Source organism: Canis lupus, chromosome 18 (assembly GCF_003254725.2).
Source record: "Canis lupus dingo isolate Sandy chromosome 18, ASM325472v2, whole genome shotgun sequence".
Classification (NCBI taxonomy): domain Eukaryota; kingdom Metazoa; phylum Chordata; class Mammalia; order Carnivora; family Canidae; genus Canis; species Canis lupus.
The window spans coordinates 37,360,508-37,383,475 of NC_064260.1; the positions used below are offsets into that span (position 1 = coordinate 37,360,508).

General features: G+C 37.9%; 2 protein-coding genes across 2 annotated transcripts; both read left to right on the plus strand.

Annotated features, from left to right (window-relative positions):
- The first annotated feature begins 4,707 nt into the window (after positions 1 to 4,707).
- LOC112663725 (olfactory receptor 5A2-like) lies at positions 4,708 to 5,667 on the plus strand. The gene has a single exon (XM_025452792.1). It carries the CDS (start codon positions 4,708 to 4,710, stop codon positions 5,665 to 5,667), a length of 960 nt encoding a protein of 319 aa, XP_025308577.1.
- Positions 5,668 to 21,641: 15,974 nt separating this feature from the next.
- LOC112663724 (olfactory receptor 5AN1-like) lies at positions 21,642 to 22,580 on the plus strand. The gene has a single exon (XM_025452791.1). The coding sequence runs from the start codon at positions 21,642 to 21,644 to the stop codon at positions 22,578 to 22,580; it is 939 nt and encodes a 312-aa protein (XP_025308576.1).
- Positions 22,581 to 22,968: the final 388 nt, after the last annotated feature.

The following is a 22,968-nucleotide window of genomic DNA, read 5'->3' on the forward strand; positions in this document are numbered from 1 at the left end:
ATGGCATTAATAAGGCAAGTTTCTTTCTTGTTCTTAAGTTCTTATAGAATAGGTTGACAAATACATCAAATGTCCCGACCCTACATTTTCCTCTCCAACGCAGATATTACTAATTTATAATTTGCTCTTTATTCTTGAGTTTCCCCGTCTTATTTTGCAGATAACCATTGTCACTATAATCAGAGTTGTCATGATGGATAACATCTACTACTATCCCTTATTATCAACTTTTCTAACTCCAAGAAAATGTATAGAGCATAATTAGGGACTACTTTCTAAATTATGAGATTTTAATTAAGTATTACTAAAACACTTTCATAGTTAGGCTTGATTCTCCTAGCCTCAGGATCTTCTGGGCCAGTATGCCTCCAATCCTAGCCCAAAATGCTTCTGTTAATAAAGAACTCACATAAAAGAAATAAAGATCTCACTTCACTTTTCTCCTTCACAGTCTATTTTTGGAGTCACTCATCTCTTTTTCTTTCAATGTCAGTTGCTAGATTTCTTTCCCTAAATTCAGCCTATTACCTTATGTGTCAAGAGTCTCAGTAATTATACTCTTTCAAATGGAGTTTATTTTTGTCATTTAATTAATTTTTATTCTCAGACTAGGGTTCTCTAACTTGATATCCATGAAACAGATTAATTCCTTTTTGGGCACTTTATTCTCATACAAAAAGCTTCAAAAAACAGAAAATTAGTGTCTCAAAATAGTAGACTTTCAGAGCTTGAGGTATCTTTGGAAAGTAAGCAAGCACTGTCCTGAAGCACCGTCCTGCAAGGTGGGGGAAGTGTTAATTGACTCACCCACAGCCACATATCTAGGTCATGGCAGTGGTGGAAATAGAACTCAAAATATTAAAGAGTAAAGAAACTGTTTTCATCACAATGAAATGTCAGATAGAAAGGAGCTCTTGGCCACAACCCTAGAGACAGAATTAATGATGTTATTACTCAACATTCATTGAGTAGTTTCTATTCATCAGGCACTGTGCTAAGACCTTCCTATTCACATCTCATTGCATTATCACAAAAGCCCTTTTGAGATTGGTATTATAATTATTATACCAGAGCTATAAATGAGGAAATTGATATTTCAGAGATTTAAAAAAATTGTATATGTTTATACAGATAAAATGACAGAGCCAGAATTTGAACCCAACTCTCTTGTGTGTGGTTATTTCCAATGAAAGGTCTCGAAGTGGAAAGCCCCCACCAATGCCAAAAGAAGTCTTCCTGGAGCCATGTCAGGGAAAGCTCAGAGGAGAATAAGGCAGGGGACTGTAAATAAGACTTTGGCAATGGGTGGTTATCCCTATCCTTATCACCCCAGAGAACAATTACTGCTCAGAAATGTTTAGTTCTAATGATTTCTGGTCTTTTACTTTGGACCCAAGAGTGAATGACAGGACAACCACGTGGAGGAAAAGTGTGGCTACTCCTGCCCATTAAAATAGTGAACTCCCTAAGGCCATTTTGAAGACTTAGTAATAATGGAGCAGGGATTACAGAAGTGGATATTACTATTTGCATGAGGTCAGACTATAAAAAATTGACTGAGCCAGAAACCAGGCATAGAACAAAGGAAATGCAGATGAACTGAAGTTTGTAAAAAATGTTAGTGGAGCAAAGCAACCAATAATTGTTCTTCTGTAGGATGAGATCTCAGAACACTTCTGCCTGAAGTAATTCAGTAAGTTCAGCTCCTTCCTTTCCATCTCATTCATCCAACAACTGACAATTATAATTTACAGCCTATTCCACATTTCATCTATCAAAGGGGCAGAGTTAGTCTACCCACTTCCAGGGAGGATTAAATGAGTTAATATAAATCAAATCCTTAATAAAGTGCCTGGTACTCAATAAGCCTTGAATAAGTGTTCATGATTATATTATATATTTCATATTATATTACTATAATTGTTCAATATAAGCCAAACACATTGTGACACTCTGTAGATAGGTAGTGAAAAAATTCATTCATCCAACTATACTTACTGTGCCTATGTTCCAATCACTGTTGTAGATTAGTAATAGAATAAATCAATAAATAGATCAATAAACAGAACTCCCAGCCTGCCTTTGAATGCCTTACATTCTGATAGGGAAGATTTCATTAAGATAAGAGACACGAACCTCACATTATTTCCTCTTTGATAGGTTCATAGATTGATGTCATAGTGAAGAGCAGCCTTGGCTCTTCTCAATTTTGGTTGCTCAGTTGGTGACTTACTGTGAGGAGATTTAAAATTTTAGAAAACACAATACTAGGAGTAGTATGTATTTGTTTTAACAACTTTATTGAGAAATATCTTTAACATATAGAAATTATATATATTTAAGGTGTGCAACTTGATAGTTTTATATATACATATATGTTGTGACTGTCACCACAAATGAAGCTAAATAACTTCTCTGTCTCCTCTACATACTTATCCTGTGTGTGTGTGTATGTTGTGTATATGTGTGTGTTGAGATTTAAGATCTATCTTCTTAGAAAACTTCAAAAATATAATACAGTAATGTCAGCTGTTGTGACCATGCTGTTCATTAGATATCCAAAACTTATTTATTCTCAATAACTGAAACTTTGCACCTTCTAACCAACATTTCCCCATTCCTGCCCAGCCCCCCAACCTCCATTTTACTCTCTACTTTTATGAGTTTGACTCTTTTATTCCACATATAAGTGAGATAATGCAGAGTTTATCCTTCTGTGTCTGGCTTATTTCACTTAGCATAAAGTCCTTCAGGTTCATCCACGTCTTGGCAAATGACAAGTTTTCCTACTTTTTTATGGCTGAATACTATTCCATCCCCCCTCCTCTCTCTCATCAATGGTCTGTCATCATTGTCATCACCACCTCCATCATCATCATCACCATCATCTGTCTGAAATTTTCTTTACCCATTCACCTATCAATGGACATTTAGGTTAGAAACAATCTGGACTATTGTGAATTATGCCACAATAAACGTGGAAGTGAAACTATTTCTTCAAGATATTGACTTCATTTTCTTTGGATAAATACCCAGAAGTAGGATTGCTGAATCACACAGTAGTTCTATTTTTAATTTTTTGAGGAACCTCCATAGTGTTTGTCATAATGAGTGCACCAATTTACATTCCCACCAACAGAGTACAACACTCTTCTCTGTAACCTCGCCAACACTTATCTTTTGTCTTTTTATTAATAGCCATCCTGACAGATCTGAGGTGATAACTCATTGTGGTTTTGATTTGTATTTCCTCGATGATTAGTGCTGTTGAGCACCTCTTCATGTAGAACAGTTTTTAATATGATGAATGATAGAGAAAGACTATCTGATAGTAGCAATTGGTTGCAAACATGCATGGGTAGTCAAATTCCATAAAATGATAAAATGTTAGCAACTTTAATTTTAGCCCTGAGACTTCCCCAGGGTACTTCTGCCTTTTCACACCCATCTCATTTATGTTTCTTCATTTTGATCTTACATCAGTGTCAGCCTGTCTTTTTTTTTATGATCTTATTTATTTATTTGAGAGAGAGAGAGAGAGCAGGGGAGATGCAGAGGGAGAAGCAGACTCTCTGCTGAGCAGGGAGCCGGATGTGGAGCTCGATCCCAGGACTCTGGGATCATGACCTGAGCCGAAGGGAGATGCTCAACCAATGGAGCCACCTACGTGCCCCAGCCACCTTGTCTTTCTTAATGAAAAATGCACATGGTCTTCTCTCTTAAAAATGATAACCTGGTCTGGCCTGATGATATCAAGGTTTTCCAAGGTCATCCATAAATATTATCCTTAAATATCTAATGGACCCTTTCCAGGTTTCCTTGCTCAGAAAATACTGGTTTCTGCTTGTTCTTGACTACCACGGTTCATCCAATTTCAGTCAACGTTGGTATTGTTCTACCATTCCCCCAACCATGGAGATATTATTCCCAGCTCTTCTATCCCATAATAATGCTGATTGTGATCATGCAAGTTTTGATCTTTTTATGCATTTTATGCAATTCCTACATAAAAACTTATTACATAATTAGAAAAATTTTCTAGTTCTAAGCATGTATGTCTATGTGTGTGTATATATATATATATATATATATATATATATATATTCTGTATATTTTTTCTTTTAGTTTTGTAACCTGATAGTATGGATTATTTTATTATGAGTTGGTCAAAATGCAATATGTCAAATATTGTAGCTTGTTGTGTTTTGCTCCTTTCCCAGATTCTTATACTAAAGAGATATAAAATATAAGATTCCTTGTGTTTGTTAACCTGGGTTTATATTTTCAAGTTATAAAGTCTAAAAAGCCATAAACCTAAAGCAACCTGGATACTCAGCTGATTTAACCTTCCCATTTTTTCAGTTGAGAAAATGAGAATCTGGAGAGGCAAAGTCACTTTTCCACAGTCCCCAGGGAGTCAGGAATGGAGCTGAGGACAAAACCCGATTATTGGCTACCAGTTACTCTTTACTACCTTAGAGAGACCTTCTCCTAATCAACAAAATCTATGGCATAGAGATTTTAAATAGTGCCAAGAGATTATCATGGGCAGACTTCCTCAAAGAAGAAGAAACAGCTAGCAGGTGGCTGTGATGTTGACTTGGTGTTAATTGTTTATATGATTTTCCAGGAAATATCCACTCATAATAACAAACACAATCTAACTGATCACAGGATTGTTTCTTCCTTAATGCAGGAAGTAGGTCTATGGTTGCAGGAAAGAACAACACAATTGTGATGAAATTCAGCCTCCTGGGATTTTCACATCATCCTCAAATGAAGCTTTTCCTTTTCGAGTTGCTTCTGGGGATTTATCTCTTGACACTAGCCTGGAACCTGAGTTTCATTGTCCTCATCAGGATGGACTGCCACCTGCACACGCCCATGTACTTCTTCCTCAGTAACCTATCCTTCCTAGATATCTGCTATGTGTCCTCCACAACTCCCAAGATGCTCTCTGACATCATCACAGGGCAGAAAACCATTTCCTTTGTTGGCTGTGCCACTCAGTACTTTGTGTTCTGTGGAATGGGGCTGACTGAATGCTTTCTTTTGGCAGCCATGGCATATGACCGCTATGCTGCAATCTGCAACCCATTGCTCTACACAGCCCTCATTTCCCACACCCTTTGTTTAAAGATGGTGGTTGGTGCCTATGCAGGTGGATTCCTCAGTTTTTTTATTGAAACATACTCTGTCTACAAGCATGATTTCTGTGGGCCCAACATGATTGCCCACTTCTTCTGTGACCTTCCTCCCGTTCTGGTTCTATCATGCTCTGATATCTTTACCAGCCAGGTGGTGAACTTCATTGTGGGTGTTGTTGTTGGAATGGTATCTGTCCTTGTGATCCTCATCTCTTATGGTTATATTGTTGCTGCTGTCTTAAAGACCAGCTCAGCTAAAGGTAGGACCAAAGCCTTCAGCACCTGTGCCTCTCACCTGACTTCTGTGACTCTTTTCTATGGTTCTGGTCTCTTTATGTACATGCGACCTAGTTCTAGCTACTCCCTAAACCGGGACAAGGTGGTGTCCATATTCTATGCTCTGGTGATCCCTATGGTGAATCCTATCATCTACAGTTTTAGGAATAAGAAGATTAAAAATGCCATGAAGAAAGCTATGCAGAAGGATCACGTGCTTTCTCACGGGCCTTTGTTTTTCTGATCCTGAGGTAATGTTTACAGGGAGGCTGTGAGATGGGTCAGTTGTGCAGATTTTCATGCAGTTTTGGACTAGTTGATCTACACAATGATTCGTGTTGACTAGACTTTTCTCTCCTTTCCAATATTCCCCTAACTAGTTTACTTATTGGTTATCTAGAAAACAGTTTGGCTATTATTGGTTTCTAGAATGAATAGCATTGCATATACTGAGATTATAAATGCTCAACTTAGCGGACTTCACCATAACAAAGACTGAATGACCAGGAACAACAAAGTAGAGTTTGTGTCTGTAGGAAGAAAACATTGAAAAAAAAAGTTAGTAGAGCATTCGTGATAATGATTTTTAAGATAGGTAGGAATATATAGCATAATAACCTGAGGAGGGGGACACTTTTTCTAAAAAACAGTTGCTTTTCCCTCTTATGAAGTTCTAACATGGCACATGAACACCACAAGGCAGACACCCTCTCCTATTTGGGAATCTAACTCTCAGTGAGCCACTGTGACTGATGAGGGGAGAGTACTGACTCTTTAAATATGGTAGGGCAAGAAAGAGATAAAAAACTTCTGATTAGGGCCTTAATGACTAAACAATCTTATGGCTAATTCAATCAGCTACAGAAAAGAGTCACTACAATGAGTTAAATAAAACCAGGGATTTGTCATTTAATCTGAAGTAACTGCTCTCTAGCCAATTCTCAAAGTTTCTCAGGAATCTATAGAAGAGGAGTGTATCTTCATTTGGGGGAAAGTTTCTATGTTTTCACCAATTTTGTGATAAGTTCTAGAATGGAATTTAGCCTAGAATTGAAGAGAGTGATTTTTTTTCTCTTCCCTACTATCACAGAACTTGTTATAAGTCCTTAAACCAGCAGTAAACAACTGGGATACTTTATTTCAGCTTTGACTGCTCTTGGTTGGCCATAAATGAATAAATAAAGTATCTACCTGTGTGTCCTTGGACAAGTTATTTGGGCTCTGTGTGCCTTAGTGCCTTATCTGTAAAATAGAAATAATAATAGTAATTCTCTAATAGGCTTATTGTGAAAAATTAAATGACTCAATATATACATGCACTGAGAATAGTGCTGGTGAATAGCAAAGGTTCAAGAAGTGAGTATTATTATTATTATTATTATATATTTATTTATCACTATTTGACAAAGAAATAGAAGACATTTCCTTCGTTTGGTAAAAAAAATATATATATATATGATCTTGTAATATCTTTGATGCATTGGAAAGTGGGATGGCAGAGACTAGAGCAAAAGCTGTTAAAGAGTATTCATTAGCTATTCTTAAGTCATTAGAGCTGCAGTTATTAATCTCATGTCTGCCTCTTTGTAGGTAGGTGGCCTTATGGAAGTTACTTACAAGCTCCATTTTTCTCACTTGTACATTGAAGGTAATACTTGTATTTACCTCATGGAATTGATACAACCATTAAGTGAGGATATGCATGAAAAGAGCTTAGCTTAGTGCCTGTTATATGGTACTACTTAATAAATAAATGTTGGCTCATATTACTAGTCAATTTCATATAAATCAAGAGAAATCCAGGTTAATGTGCAAAAAGAGGCAAATCAGGTAGCTTTGGGATAGCCACTCAACCTGGGACATAATCGTTTCAATAAAAAGACATGCCTGTTCCTCTCACCTAAGAGTCATTAGGAAAATATTACATTCACAGAAGTGGCCGCACATAGAAATGCTACAATTATGCCAACTCTATCAGCCACCTGGACACCCCGCCTTTCCTTGTAGCCCGTTTTCCCCGTCCCCCTTTCCTTATCTGTACTCCAGTTCACCAAGCTCTTATCTTTCTATTTACTTTTGGTAGCTAATCTTAAATTCTCCTAATGCTAAAAGTCATTGAAACAAAACAAAGCAAACAAACAAACAAATAAAGGAAAATATTCTTCATGCTTTGGACTTACATGGAGCTGTCATTGGTCTATTATCATTTCTATATTTTATGGAACACACATTTTGGATATAAGAACTTTGGGAAAATATGTCTTGTTCAACCATATACATGTTCACTGCTAGTAGAAATTTTTTCCTTGCATTGAGAAAATATAATATACCTTTTTAGTTTATCGGACTCCCAAAGAGAAAGTAATGCTCGTTAATAATTGTTAAATATAGTGCATATGGTGGGATTTGCTCATGAGGCTTGAATAAAGCAAAAATGATCTGGGATTTATAATAAGCCACATCTTAAATAAAATTTCCTAAATAACTGCATTTATTATGGGGCATATAAATAGATATACATTAAACAATATTCTTGACGCTAAAAGAATCATATGTTTTATAGTTCTTTGAAGGAAAAAAAGGTACAGCTGTCCTGGGGAGGTGGGCAGCTAGCTAGCTGGAGAGGAATTCATTTTAGTAAAATTAGGACAATCCAGGGTGTGTCACTCATCTTCACAACCTCTGAAGATTTTTTTCAGTTGGACTGAAGTTACCAAGCTCAGAATAGCTAATGGCATAAGCCAGATGCCATTTTTAGTTTTCATGGAAGAATAAAACCGCCAAGCTTGTATTTGTGCTAGTGGCACGATTCTCTGACTTGCTGAGGAAACCACATCGAAATACAAATTACAATTGAAAATCTATTTGGAGAGAAAGTGGGCAATGTGTGTCAGTGCCTGTTGTGCCCAACTGCAGAGTCCAGACAGCTGAGGCACTGGGCCAGGGCACTGACAATTTTTCTCCCCAAGTATTTGTCTTCCTCTCTTCTAAGGGACCATCTTCGCATCTAATCACTACATTCACAGATCAATTAATAGACAGATTTTCCTTCTTTGGTTGTAAGAAACATTTTGGTCTCTAAAATACCTCCGTTACACATTTTATTGAACATGATCTGATTTTGTGGTTTAATTTTTAGAGTTTTCAGAAACCTGGTTATTGTCCATATATACCACCCACATTCCCCTAATTTTTTGGTAGGTTTATATGATTAAATGCTCTCTTTCTCACTCATTTACATACTTAGGAATTAGTGACTGATGCATTAAATGGGTTCTTTTTTTTTAAGTTTCCTTTATTTATTCATAGAGACACAGAGAAGAGAGGCAGAGATGAGGCAGAGGGAGAAGCAGGCTCCCTATGGGGAGCCCAAGCAGGACTTAATCCCAGGACCCTGGGATCACGACCTAGCCAAAGGCAGATACTAAACCACTGAGTTACCCAGGTGTTCCCATTAAATGGGTTCTGATGAGATTTAAAATTTTTTCCCTAAAGATGAATAGTTTCATGTTTCTAGTCATAAATCTAGAGAAACCCAGAGCTTACCTATTCTGTGATCATCCACATAAATGAGGAAACACTTGCAATTAATTTCCCTGCGTGCTCAGATAACTGATTCGGATCTCTCTGACCTACAACTGATCAGGGAAAGCCTAAATGCCTTGCATATATGAAGATATGCCATGTGTTCCAGCATTCTCCTATAGGCCTGATCTGCGATGATCATCTTTGAATTCTTGGTGGGTCTCCTTGTCTGTAACATCTCCTAAATAACTGGGGAAGATAAACCAACTGTTGCTATGTGACCTTTGCTGCTTTTATTCCATCCTCACTCTTCTCATGCTTTTCTTTTCCCATCTAATGCTGGCCAAGATATTCTATGTGCAATACTTCTGTGCATCTGTCCAAGGATGAAATTCCCCACCTTCCCCCAAGTAAAGAAATAGCCATAGTAAGCTCTTGTACTCATGGCTCACAACTTTTATTGAATGGATATCGTACCATCTTCCTTCAGTGTTGCCATCCTAGATGAAAGACAGACCAACCTCCCACTTTAGTGGGACCACACTCTAGAAATAGGCAGGCATCGTGGACCCAGGGAGACACCATGGAAAAACAGGCTTCATTTCTCTCTCTGAAAACAAAATTTTTCTGAAATAGTGTCAGGTGTCAGATGGGACTTAAATGCAACATAGGTAGAAAAACTGGCATGTGTAAAAATATCACATTGATATTGTATGAAATATTCTTGTTCTAATAAAGCCTCTTTCTTATGCAAAGGAAGGCTGGGTGGTTTTCATCTTAAGAAATGCTTAAGGAACAAAATTATTGATGTACATGGACCAGAGGGAGGAATCCCTATATTAGACATTCACTGAAACTCACAGATCATTTTTGAGCACCCCAAAGCTAAGCAAGAACCCTGGCAGGAATCATCTCACTCTTCCATTTGACCCTCAGTCTAGAATGCAATTGGAAATAAGTCCTGTGGCTGAGTTACAGCTGAGAGTTGTCCATAAACCTTATCAAAAAGAGGTAGGTTCTGAGAAGTCCTGCATCTCAGGGCATTTACCTGTCCAATCTTTCCTTTAATCATTTCATGTATCCTGTTGCAGATACTCTTTATGATTTGCTGTATTATCTGTACTGTCTGGTCTAGATGCCACTTTTTTCTTGCATTCCCTCTTTGTACCAGAAGGTAAACCAGAGGGTTTAACACTTATCACGTCTGTAGGTTTCAGATCTATGAAGGTTCTTGAATTGTTTTTCATATTGTCATCTCTGGCAGGTTTTCAACAGAAGGCCATGCATGAGATTTTCCAGTATTAGCTAGTTAAGCATCTTTGATGAAGACACTGGTCTTCTTTTCTTAAAGATTTTATTTATTTGAGAGAGAAAGAGTGAGCAAGCCATCAAGTCACGTCAAGTGGCAAGATTTCCTTCTTTCTCATGGCTAAATTATTATATTAATAGGACCCTCCACGTTCCATCATGTGAATAATGCCTGACACACTGTATGCGCTTAATATTGTTCAGACAGTTAACCTTAGTATGTTAGTATGTTAGTACAAATCTTTTTGGTTCTTTTTATCCTGTCCCCCACTGCGTTATTCCGTTTGGGAGTCTTATCACACTTTAATATAAGAGAGGCATTCATCGAAATCCTAGGGACTTCAAATTTGGCCTAACTCAAGAGGATGCCAGGGGATTTCTATTTCACCATTAAAGTGGCGCAGTCCTGTGGTCACAGCTGAGACGTTGATTTCTGGCCACTCTTACCCAGTTTTAACTGCATTTGCATTCAGTTAAGGTTGTATTCTCAAGGTGACATCATATTAAATACTCTTAGCCTATCCATGCCTTGGATAGCAACATACATTTACTTGTTTCTTTTAGAAAGAATTGGTCTCATCGTGCAATTAAAATTGAGACTCAGTAGGTCTTGCTCTACAAATCAATTAAAACGTAGTGAAATGATTTCTTTTGGATCTTGTGTGTGGGATACAGAATTCCTGTTTTTCGGTCAACTCTGACATACTGACATTTTAAAAATTATGGTCTAATTATAGTTTTGGAATGAAAGCAAAATGTGATTTTACCATATCTTCCCTATACATATATATTTATATATTTTGGTTGCTCAGATATAAGGCCTTAACATTAAGGCCTATAATGTTGACATTAAAAAAATGTGGTTGTAACAGTAGGCTGTAGACATTAGTAAAGCAACAGTATAAGCTAATTACCTTTTTATGAGTAGAGGTGCTGAATAGAAATTATGATAAAAATGAATATAATTAAAAATATATAAACATATAAACAAAAATTTCACATCAAAGGTAATAAAGGAAAATTAAAACAATTTTTTTACCTAGTGAAATATCAGTAAAAAACCAAATATCAGTAAAAAACCTAATGAAATATCAGTAAAAAAACAAATATTAAAATAATTTTTAAATTACATTATCTGAATCCTAGGGATAATGCAATGAACAATGGTATAGAGTCAATTGTTTCTATTAAAAATGCAAAATTGCTTAAGAAATTTGGGGCACCTGGCTGGCTCAGTCAGTGGTGTCCGACTCTTGATTTCAGCTCAGGTCTTCATCTCAGGATGGTGAGCTCAAGCCTGGCACTGGGTGCCAGGACTGGAGTCTACTAAAGAAAAAAAGAAAAGAAATTTGAAAACACAGCTGATATATGTGGGTAAACATAATGGGCTGAATCTGTACATTTGCCTTTACTCCTTAGAGCCTTCCTAAAATGACAAAAAAGTTTTTTTTTTTTAACCCATAAAATCACTATAATATGAATACCAGGAGAGAGGACAACAGAAGGTGGAACCTGGAAAGTAGATATATGAGGAATAAACAACTCAGATTCAGGAAATCAGGAAGCGGGTGGCTCAGTCAGTGAAGCTTCTGACTTTGGCACAGGTCATGATCCCAGGGTCCTGGGATCAAGAGCTGGGCTCCCAAAAAAAAAAAAAAAAAAAAAAAAAAAAGAGCTGGGCTCCCTGCTTAGTGAGGAATTTGCTTCTTCCTCTGCCCCTCCCCCTGCTTGGGCTCTCTCTGTCACATGTTCTCTGTTTCAAATAAATAAAATCTTAAAAAGAGAGAGAGAAACAGGAAGTTATCTGTCCTGGATAGATGGGGCAGGAAAGCCAAGAAGCAAATTGATTTCAATTGCACAACCCTCCTACCATCAAGAATTGTAGGCACTAGGCATCTGTATAGTGGGTGGGGCTTAAAACCGGAGATTTGATTGAAAATCTATTAGGGGTAACTAGACTTCTAGACCAACCCATCCCTTTCCTCTTGCATACAAGAAACTCCACCATCCCCATCATTCCTCCTTCCCTGTAGTAGGATATTGGAAGAATGTTTTTTCTCTGGAGAATTGAACCAAGAAATATGGGCCCAGGGCCATCACATTTATCTGTGGGAGAATGATAAAAATAGAGGGATGAAATAATATCTACATGGTGAAGATTCTTCATTATGTTTTTTTTCACTACTAATATCTACATAAGGAGACTCTTCCTCCACTGCACACCTCCTCCATTCAGTTACTCAACTCTCAAAATACTCCGAGCTAGGTTTCTACCTTCCTGGGCAGGAAACTGGAGAATTCTGTATAGAGAAAAACCTGCCCATAGTTATAGCAGAGGTTCATTAGAGCAACTGAGAAGAGACCCCCAGATTGCCTAGCAAGAAACCCAACAGAGGACAGTCTCTAGTCATAAACACCAAGCCTCAAATCTTGCTCTATAGTGCTTTTCCCTGCAATGTGAAAAGACAGCCTAAAATAAACAAATAAGCAACAAAAGAACTCAGATGGTGAAAAGACAATGAATGGAGCATAAGACCATGTAAAAAATAAAACTCCAAAATTAGTTCACTCAGATTAAAGTAGATATTGTGTGTTTAAAAGAAGATACTGCATCCTTATGTGGCATATTAAACAGAAGAGAAGAAACTGGACATTTGTAATATTGTTTGAGCCAATGGATCAAATTTTCTCTGACTCCTTCAGTTTTATGAGCTAATAGATTCACTTTATTGTTATGCCCAGTTGCAGTTCTTTTTTTCTGTTGTTAAAATGAAAGATTCCTGATTTGAAAGATTCCTGATTCTGGGATAGTTTTATGATATATACCAACATCACAAAAATGCAATTCCTTTTGAGTATAAGTGGTCTCTCCTCATAGTATATTAGTTACCTGTTATTGCTCAAAACATCACTACAAAACTTCATGACTTCAAATGTAAATATTTACTATATGGTTTCTGTGGATCAGGAATTCAGGGTCAACTTGGTTATGTGGTTCTGATGTCTCTCATGAGGTTGCACTCCAGTAAGTAGTTGGTTAGGGCTGTAGTCCTCTGAAGCCGGATTGAGCCTGGAGGACCCACTTCTAAAATAGACTGGCAAGTTTGTGCTGGCTGATGGTGGAGGCCAATGATCTTGGTTACATGAGTTAGCCCTATTAGCTATAGGAGGGAGTCTACAAAAACCTGTGAACACTAGAGGACCAGGATCATTGGGGGCCATCTTGGAAGCTGCCTATTACACTTAGATGTTAGGAATGCTTCAGAGTCAAAATATTAACAAGCATTCATTGAAAGTTTGGAAACAACCTACTCCTTGGGCCTCCTTGTGAAGTGAATTGTGAAAAGGAGATGGGAGAGAAAAGTGGAAGAAGAGGCACACTTAAAATCAAGGTTGTATTTCTTGCTTCTTGAGGTAGGCCTGTATTAGTATAATATTCTCTGTTAGAGGGGATCCCTGGGTGGCTCAATGGTTGGCACCTGCCTTCGGTCCAGAGCATGATCCTGGATCAAGTCCCACGTCAGGCTCCCTGCATGGAGCCTGCTTTTCCCTCTGCCTGTGTCTCTGCCTTTCTCTCTCTCTCTGTCTTATGAATAAATAAAACCTGAAAAAAAATTCTCTCTTAGAAAAGCTTTTGCTTCATCCCAAAGATTTTAGACTGTGGTGTTTTCATTTTCATTTTTCCCCATGTATCTTTAGATTTCCTCTTTGATTTCTGGTTGGGCCATTCATTATATCATATGCTGGAAACTAATAACATTGTATATTAAATATACTTGAAAAGTAGAATCAAGGTTGGGGAGATTCTCAGAGGCTATAAAGCAGTAAGAGTCATCCATTTCTGGGTAAAAGCAAGCCTGGAATATGTTTCATGGGGAAACTTGGAACATAGCTTCCCAGGACCCTGCAGGATCTCAGAAATGTTGGCTATTATGATGTGTGTAGGGTGGTTGGGCCCAAGGCCCAGAGGTCTGAGCCTCTTGGGGATTCTAGGAAAATAAGATGACCAGGGAGCAGAAGAGCCACCAGACTTGCGGTACCGTGGAGACTCAGAGTACAGCCGAGAGAATTTAAAGATAATTTTAAAGAGATATTATTTTTCATATCTTCATGGACTAATTTAATGCATATTATATTACTATTTATACAATATTTTCTGCTTCATGCAGTTACATCACATAGATTTGATTTTCTTATGAAGATGTCACCATATGAAGATGGCAGGTGAGAAATTGTATTGCAAATATTACAGATAAAACCTTTGGGCACATAGATGTCTGCCACGTTCTTCCCAGTGGAGCAACAATTTGTTTGGATCTCATAAAGTGTGATTTGTGGAACATACATGGTTCTTATAGACCAGAAGTATGTCCTCTATTACTTGGCCATGGTGCTCACATTCCATACTTTTGGTGTTATACTTTTAAAACTCTCTTAAGAACTTGTTTTGTTAAAAAAAAAAAAACTTGTTAAGGATTAAGTTCTTACAGTTCTTATCAGGGAATATATACTAACCTATCAGCAAGAGTTAAATAATTAACACATTGCTCACCCACCCCTTTCTCCCTAGAAGTGAGAATAGTTGAAATAGGTCAAACCAAGAATGGGACCTTATCTAAAACATCCCTGTATCCCTAGTAACTGGAAGGGTAGATGAGTTTCATTTCTAAACAAATGAGCAAAAATGTTTGTGGGAATGATGCTAAGTAGATATTTTTAGTGAAGGATTAGTAATGCAGCATAAAATGTTGGCAAGAACTCCAAATCAGAACATAGAAAGTACACCTACTATTAACAGAAGGTGTGCTTGTACTATATCCCCTGGTAAGTGCTTTAAAAGCATTATCCAGTTTGTTTCTCTCTGTGAAGACCTACTCTATGAAGTAGCTACTACTGTCACCCCATTTGATGATAATCCTGAGGCTGGGAGAGGTTAATTTGTTCAAGGTCACACACAAGTCACCAAGTGGAAGGGTCAGAATTGTACCCAGAATGGTGCTACCAATGCCTCAGGTTGTAGCCATGATAAATCATGGCTCTGTCATGAATTCGTTTTATTGTTGTCCCTTATTGCCTCAATTGCCTCACTTATGCATAGGAAATACTGCGATGTCTGCCTCACAGGCAGCTGTGATGATTGGATCTGGTCACATATTTGAGAAAATGTATGTATGTGTGTATATACTTAAAATGCAAGTGCTTCGTACACAGGGAATTGTTCACATATCTATTTTAAGTAAGGTATTTTACCAGCTAGTGTTTTACCAGCGTCATCTTGACCAAATCTTTTAGCTCCCCTGCTTTAGGTTCCTCACCTGGTAATTGAAGATGTTGGACTAGATGATCCCTAGGTCCTTTCCAGCCCTAAAGACTTTTAAGTTTCTAATAGAAAAGCTATAATTATGAAAACATGATTGGACTATAGAGAAAGTGCAGAATGGATCCTGAAGGGACATGGCAAAGTGGGGCATGAAATTAGCAGGACAAATACTCCATGACAACCATGACTCAAGAGGATAAGTATCTAGAGGGTTTTCTTCCTCTAATTGTCTTTTCTCCTCTTACCTGTGCCCTCAACAATAACACATTTAAGAGGATCTCAGTTGTGGGCATCTCTCTTGCTCTGAGTGGATAGCCAGTTTGATGGCCAAAGGCTCCCATCTTGGAGAGCAATAGGGCCTACCTGGAAAATTCGTTTGGAAAACAAAGAAGCAATTTCAGCCTTTGGCAAGACCTCTGTCTTCTTGGGGAATCTGGGTCAGGTGAGAGGGCAAGATTTAGTGAGAACAGTGGATTCTGTTATCTTAAAGCGATGTGATTCTTCCAGTAGGACCTGTGTGCAGCAAGGTTTATGGTCCACAGTCTCTCTCATTCTTCACCTCTTTCTCACTCCCACACTCTCCACTGTGGGCTCTTCCTTGGGTTCTCTTGCTCCTTACCCAACTTCTCTGACCTTCATTGAGAAGATGATCTCTAATCTAAAATTTCAGGGATTATTCTGGGGTGAGGGATGCATGTTGAGTTCTAGTTCTGTAATTTCCTAAGGGTGTGTGATCTTGAGCTCCATTACCTTCTTTTTTTTTTCACCTGTAAAATGAGGGATAATGGGATTATTTAGAATATAATAAGACAATGTTTATAATGCCTAACAAATTTTAAAATTGAATGATTGAGCACTGAATTAAAAATAATGATTTACTTACTTTCAGAGGAATTTCCTAAGATCCCACATTCTAGTCTTGATTTTCCAACTTTATCCATCCCAAGACTCTGAATTTGTTTAGGAGTCTGTTGTTATAATGTCATTAGTTAATTTGATTTCCACGTCAATATATAGCTTTGATTGATAATTTCTGAGCGGCAGAAGGCAAGCAGGCCACTAAATGTTGATATAACAGAGTACTCATGTACAGTTTTATTGGTCTTTTGAAGTACTTTGAGTAATTATCCATGGTCATCTTTGGAGACTCTGTGGATCCGGGAGCACTAGTGTGGGTCTACTGTGAGTGAGGTATCTCACTGCCAACATTGGTAGTTGTTGTTCTGTCTCTTTAACTTCATCTTCTTCTTCTTCTTCTTTTTTTTTTTTTTTTACTTACACTGTTCTTCATTGCCACATCTTGGTTTTCTCTATTTGATTTTATTCCCTGAACAACCTTACAAACTGACTATGTCTTTAGTTGGTCAGATTGGAAAGCTTTGATTAGCTTTAACTTCATCTGTAACCAGTATGTATGTCAGTCTCCATTTCTTCTCAAACTATTTGGGAGATGGTGAACAGATACTGTCTTAAAACTTAAAACTCTCACCTCATCACCTTCAGAATCATTTTGTACCCTCAACACATAACCACCTTAAAACTTAACCAAAGAGACTGAATATATTCAGAATTTTTCTGTCTTACTCTGTGTTACCAAATTTCAACAAGTAAATTTTCAGGATCAATTTTATCATGAATTAATAAACAATACATAATTGTTTATTTTTCTGGTGGGGGGAAATGATGAGTTACATAAAGTACTTTTAGCTCTGGCTGCCTCTGTCACCAGAATATAATATGAAACTGAAGAGTTTTACTACAGTGATTGATCAGAAGTTTGGCTTATTTTTGCTGAACTGATTGATTATGTTGGTATATTGGATGTTGGATGTTGGAGGCTGTGCACGAGAGTTTATATTTTCACCATGTTTTCATTGACTCCAACTCATCTTGAGAAAACAAGAGAGATATTATATTGGCAACACTATAGGAGTCAACAGAAAGATTTCCAAGTTCATAAAACCATAATTGAAATAAGATCATTTTAGTTTTGCATCCAAAAGTGGGTGAAAGAACTATTTGTTCAACATTTATTTATTTGGCAACACAGATATTTGTATGCAAGATGTTTTCATTAAGTAGTGGACCTCTCCACTAGACCATGTCTGTGTATAGCATCATTGGCTCAAGGTGGTGGTGGTGACACATAAAAAGGGGCATCAGGGCTTTACACTCCAGCTGACTGGGAGATAACAGAATAATACAACACAGAAATAGTCATTGATTAACTATATTTTTGCCTCTAGGCTTAGAGACCATCTAATTTTGAAGATAATTATGTGCAGAGCTCTTTGATATTTCCGCATTAGTTTGCCTTATTTTTCTTGAAAGAGAGGAATAATAATGGGGATGATAAAGGCTAACATTTACTGAGCCCTTACTGTTTTAAGCTTTTTACATCATTCAATTCTTGCAGCCACATTCTGATAGTAGTAAGCACTATCATCCCTGTTTATAGATGAGGCAACTGAGGCACAGAGGGGCTAATGACTTGCTAAGGGTGACACAGACACTGGTATAAGCCAGGAAATTCTGAGAGCCTCTTTGGTCTATTAGTGTCTCTCTTCTTTATTTCCCCTTCCCTCTCCCCTTCCATCTCACTCTGTGCTTACTATGGAGGATTTATATATCTTAACAACTTTTTCTTCCTATAAATACAGGAGTTGTCAGAAATTGATCAAATATGGAGATGTTTGAAGAAGGAAATCAAAGGCATGCCAGTCATTACACTTGACATTTGTAATTGTCTTGTGTGTGTGAGAGAGTGAGAGACAGAGAAAGATACTATAAAAAGCAAAACAATTTTTCCTTCAGAAAAGTAGAATCATTTTGTACCCTCCTTAGTAGTAAATGTGAGCACTGTATCCCTTGATCTATGCCTTTTGTATTAAAGGCATTACTATGTTGCCTTTTTTATGCTTTGTGACTATTTTTCCCTCATCAATCGCATTTCAAAAGTATTTTACATATGTGGGCTTTTTTGGCATAATAACCAAGTTTTAAATTGTTATATTTTTCTTTTATGGTTTCTGTTTTGGTGTTATAATCAGACATTTCCCCCACATATCAAGATTATATAATGCACATCAAGAATTGAATCTTTCTCTATCAATTTAAAATACTAATTTTTATCATATTTAAATTTTTACTGATATTTAAATTTCTCTAAAATTTCTATGGTCTTTTGGCATCTATTTTTATAAGAATAGTGAATTTTCAGTGTTTATAATGCTTTTTAATATCTAAAAGAATAATACTAACATGTGTTTTTAATTCATAATATTTTTTCAAAAATTTCTTAGCTGTTCTCAGTCATTTCCTCTCTTATCTCAAGGAAGGGCAGTTGATTATGAACCATAGGCCATAGTTGCAATCTATTATGAATTATGAATCTGTTAGTAAGCTCTAACATGATGACTGTATCAACAAAACTGATGAGCCATACCTATGTAGTACTTGGTAATTGAAATTATTTACTTTTTATTTGCCTCAAGGTCATCATGGTTTGATGCTGGTTGTCAAGCAAGTATACTCAAACTCAAGCAAACTAAATAGAACATTGTTTATGTGGTTTATGTCTTCATGGCCCTGGGTGGTTTGATTTGCTTCTACATGAGGTCTGAATCTACATCTGCCTAGAGGTAATGATTCCTCACTGTCTATAAGGTCAATGATGTCTCAGGAAATTCCTCAAATTAACCCCTACAACTGGGGACATTCCTAACCATGGGTACAGCTGTCATTCATGGTTATCTGTAAGCAATCCATGATAATAATAGCCAACCCCTAGTGGACAATTACCATGTACAGAGTTGTGTGCTGAGCATCCCTATGAATTTTATTGTAACCATCCTAGTAATCTTACAGTCCAGGAGCTCTTAATGATCTCACTTTATTTTGAGTAAATCAGTCTTAAAGTGTTTAAGCTACTGTTCATAAAGTGAGAGGGTATCAGACAAAACTCCAAAGTCTGAACCTTTAACTACAGTACCATGCTGTTTCTCAGGTAGTAAAATACTCTAAAATTAAAAAAAATGTTGGGGTCAATAGTGAGCTATCCTACTCTTGCATTGGTATATTTAGTATGAAGACTTCTTTTTTTTTTATTGGTGTTCAATTTGCCAACATACAGAATAACACCCAGTGCTCATCCCGTCAAGTGCCCCCCTCAGTGCCCGTCACCCATTCACCCCCACCCCCCACTCTCCTCCCCTTCTACCACCCCTAGTTCGTTTCCCAGAGTTAAGAGTCTTTATGTTCTGTTTCCCTTTCTGATATTTCCCACACACTTCTTCTCCCTTCCCTTATATTCCCTTTCACTATTATTTATATTCCCCAAATGAATGAGAACATATAATGTTTGTCCTTCTCTGTTCTTATCAGTACGAAGACTTCTGTGAGACGACTTGTTCCATAACTTTATTGGGCACATATGCTGTCATAAGTTATGATATAGTTTTCCAGGCCAGTTAGAAGATGATATATTAACTACATTCATATAAAAGTTTGTGAAATTATTACAAACAGGGTAAATAACTTTTCCTAAGGATAAAGGAAGAAATTTAAAAAATTTATCTAAATGAGGACACCTGAGTGACTCAGTAGTTGAGCATCTGCGTTTGGCTCAGGGCATGATCCTGGGGTCCTGGGACTGAGTCCCACATTGGACTCCCCATGGGGAGCCTGCTTCTCCCTCTGCCTATGTTTCTGCCCCTCTCTCAGACTCTCTCATGAATAAATAAATAAAACCTTAAAAAATGTATCTAGATGACCATCTTGATAGGCTATTTCAGTTTTAATCTGGAGTGATGCCACTTATGCTTTTTTAAAAAAATATTTTATTTATTTATTCACTCATGAGAGAGAGAGAGAGAGAGAGGGAGAGAGAGAGAGAGGCAGAGACACAGGCAGAGGAAGAAGCAGGCTCCATGCAAGAAGTCCAACGCTTGATCCCAGGACTCGATCCCAGGACCCCAGGACCAAGCACTGGACCAAAGGCAGGAGCTAAATCGCCGAGCCAACCCCTCGGGAAAAATAGTACACATTTTTTTTATTTTTATTTTTTTTTAAATCTTTTTTTTTTAAATTTTTTTATTTATTTATGATAGTCACACAGAGAGAGAGAGAGAGGCAGAGACACAGGCAGAGGGAGAAGCAGGCTCCACGCACCGGGAGCCCGATGTGGGATTCGATCCCGGGTCTCCAGGATCGCGCCCTGGGCCAAAGGCAGGCGCCAAACCGCTGCGCCACCCAGGGATCCCTACATTTTTTTTTTTTAATTAGTGGGTATGTGTGGCTTTCTCTTTTCTTGACATTCCCAGCAAATTGTTGCTGCCGAGACTCACTGTTAAATTGACAATTACAGGGACACAAGTGATGCGTGTGCCATAACTGCCAATGTGATTATCTCCTTCATATCACTTATGCTTAGAAACCTGCTGGTCTCCATTTTAATTATGTATTGATACAAAAGAGCCTGTTTTTTTTTCCTGTGGCCCCGTCATCAGGCCCAGGGCACAAGGTCCTGGGGACAGGATCCGTCCCTGCCTCAGGCGCGGACAGCTTTCCTCTCTCCGGCCTTGGACCCCTGCCAGAGGACAGGTGCAGGTCCCTCCCTCAGTGTGATTAAGCCACATCTGAAACCATTTGGGAGAATTATTGGCTGAAGAGTGTTAAACAGGCAAGAGGAGCTGAGCACTTATGACATCCAGGTGACAGCAATCAACAGGTCGTCTGATGTGTTGTTTAGTAGCAGATTGTAATTCTACACACGAGGTCTCTCTAATAATCATAGCCTTTCTGTTGTTTTAGTTCTCAAATTTGAAAAAATCTCTTTAATTTTCATGACACTTCATTAAATAGGTGAGAACATGAGACACTAAAAAGTCACTTCTTGCCAATTGGAGATGAAAAACTGGATCTTTTCATCAGGTCAGTGAGGCATTGCTTCTATCCCCACACTCCATGGAGGGAAACTATGGCACATATGAGATTTGTAATGCTGCCATTTCTCCTGGGTCAGCAGTGCCTTCTCTTCTCTTTTCTGATTTTAGAAGCACCGAGCAATGACTGGGGGAGGAAATACTACAGAGATCACTTATTTCATCCTTTTGGGATTCTCTGATTTCCCCAGAATCCTAGCAGTGCTCTTTGCTGCATTCCTGCTGATTTACATTTTGACTCTGACTTGGAACCTGGGCCTCATCATCTTAATAAGGATGGACTCTCACCTCCACACACCCATGTACTTCTTCCTCAGTAATCTGTCCTTCATAGATGTCTGCTATGTGACCTCTACAGCTCCCAAGATGCTCTCCAACTTTTTCCAAGAGCAGCAAACCATCACCTTTGTGGGTTGTGCCGTTCAGTACTTTGTCTTTTCAACCATGGGACTGAGTGAGTCTTGTCTCATGACAGCCATGGCTTATGACCGATACACTGCCATTTGTAATCCACTTCTCTATTCATCAGTCATGTCACCCACGCTCTGTATTCAGATGGTGCTGGGATCCTATCTGGCTGCACTCTCTGCTTCTATATCCCAGTTGTGTGCCATGTTTCAGCTTCATTTCTGTGGGCCTAATGTCATCAATCACTTCTTCTGTGACATGCCCCAACTATTAATCCTGTCCTGCACTGACACTTTCTTTGTACATCTGTTGATTGCTATACTAGCAACGATCTTTGGGATGATAAATGCCTTTATTATTATGATATCCTATGGCTATATTGTCATGTCCATCATGAAAATCACTTCAGCTAAAGGCAGATCCAAAGCTTTCAACACCTGTGCTTCTCATCTGACAGCAGTTTCTCTCTTCTATACCTCAAGTGTCTTTGTTTATTTGAGTTCCAGCTCTGGTGGTTCCTCCAGCTTTGACAGATTTGCATCAGTATTCTACACTGTGGTTATTCCCATGTTGAATCCCTTGATTTACAGTCTGAGGAACAAGGAAATAAAAGATGCCTTGAAGAGGTTACCAAAGAAGACATGGTATTGCTGAGGTCCTGTCCAGAGTTATCCTCTCGAAACTTTAACCCCTAATAATGTGTACATGAATGGATTCTAACAAAATTCATACTGCTTTTGAATAAAGATACTTTAAATTGTAACAGATAATATGCCAAATGGACTTACAGCTGAATTGATTCCATATAAACACAATATCATTAGGTCCTAGAGGTTCATACTTTCACCCTACATGAAGAGTGGCCTCATCATTTATTAATAATCTGCAAGTATTTTTAAACGGTAAGGTTTAGAAACTCTTTGCTTCTTTTGGCTTCAGAGATTGAGGCCTGTTTATCTCAGACCTCTGATTGTAAAGAAGCAATACCTGGCAGAGGCACCCAGGAGTGTAGAGACCTTGTCTCCCAAATATTTTGATGCAG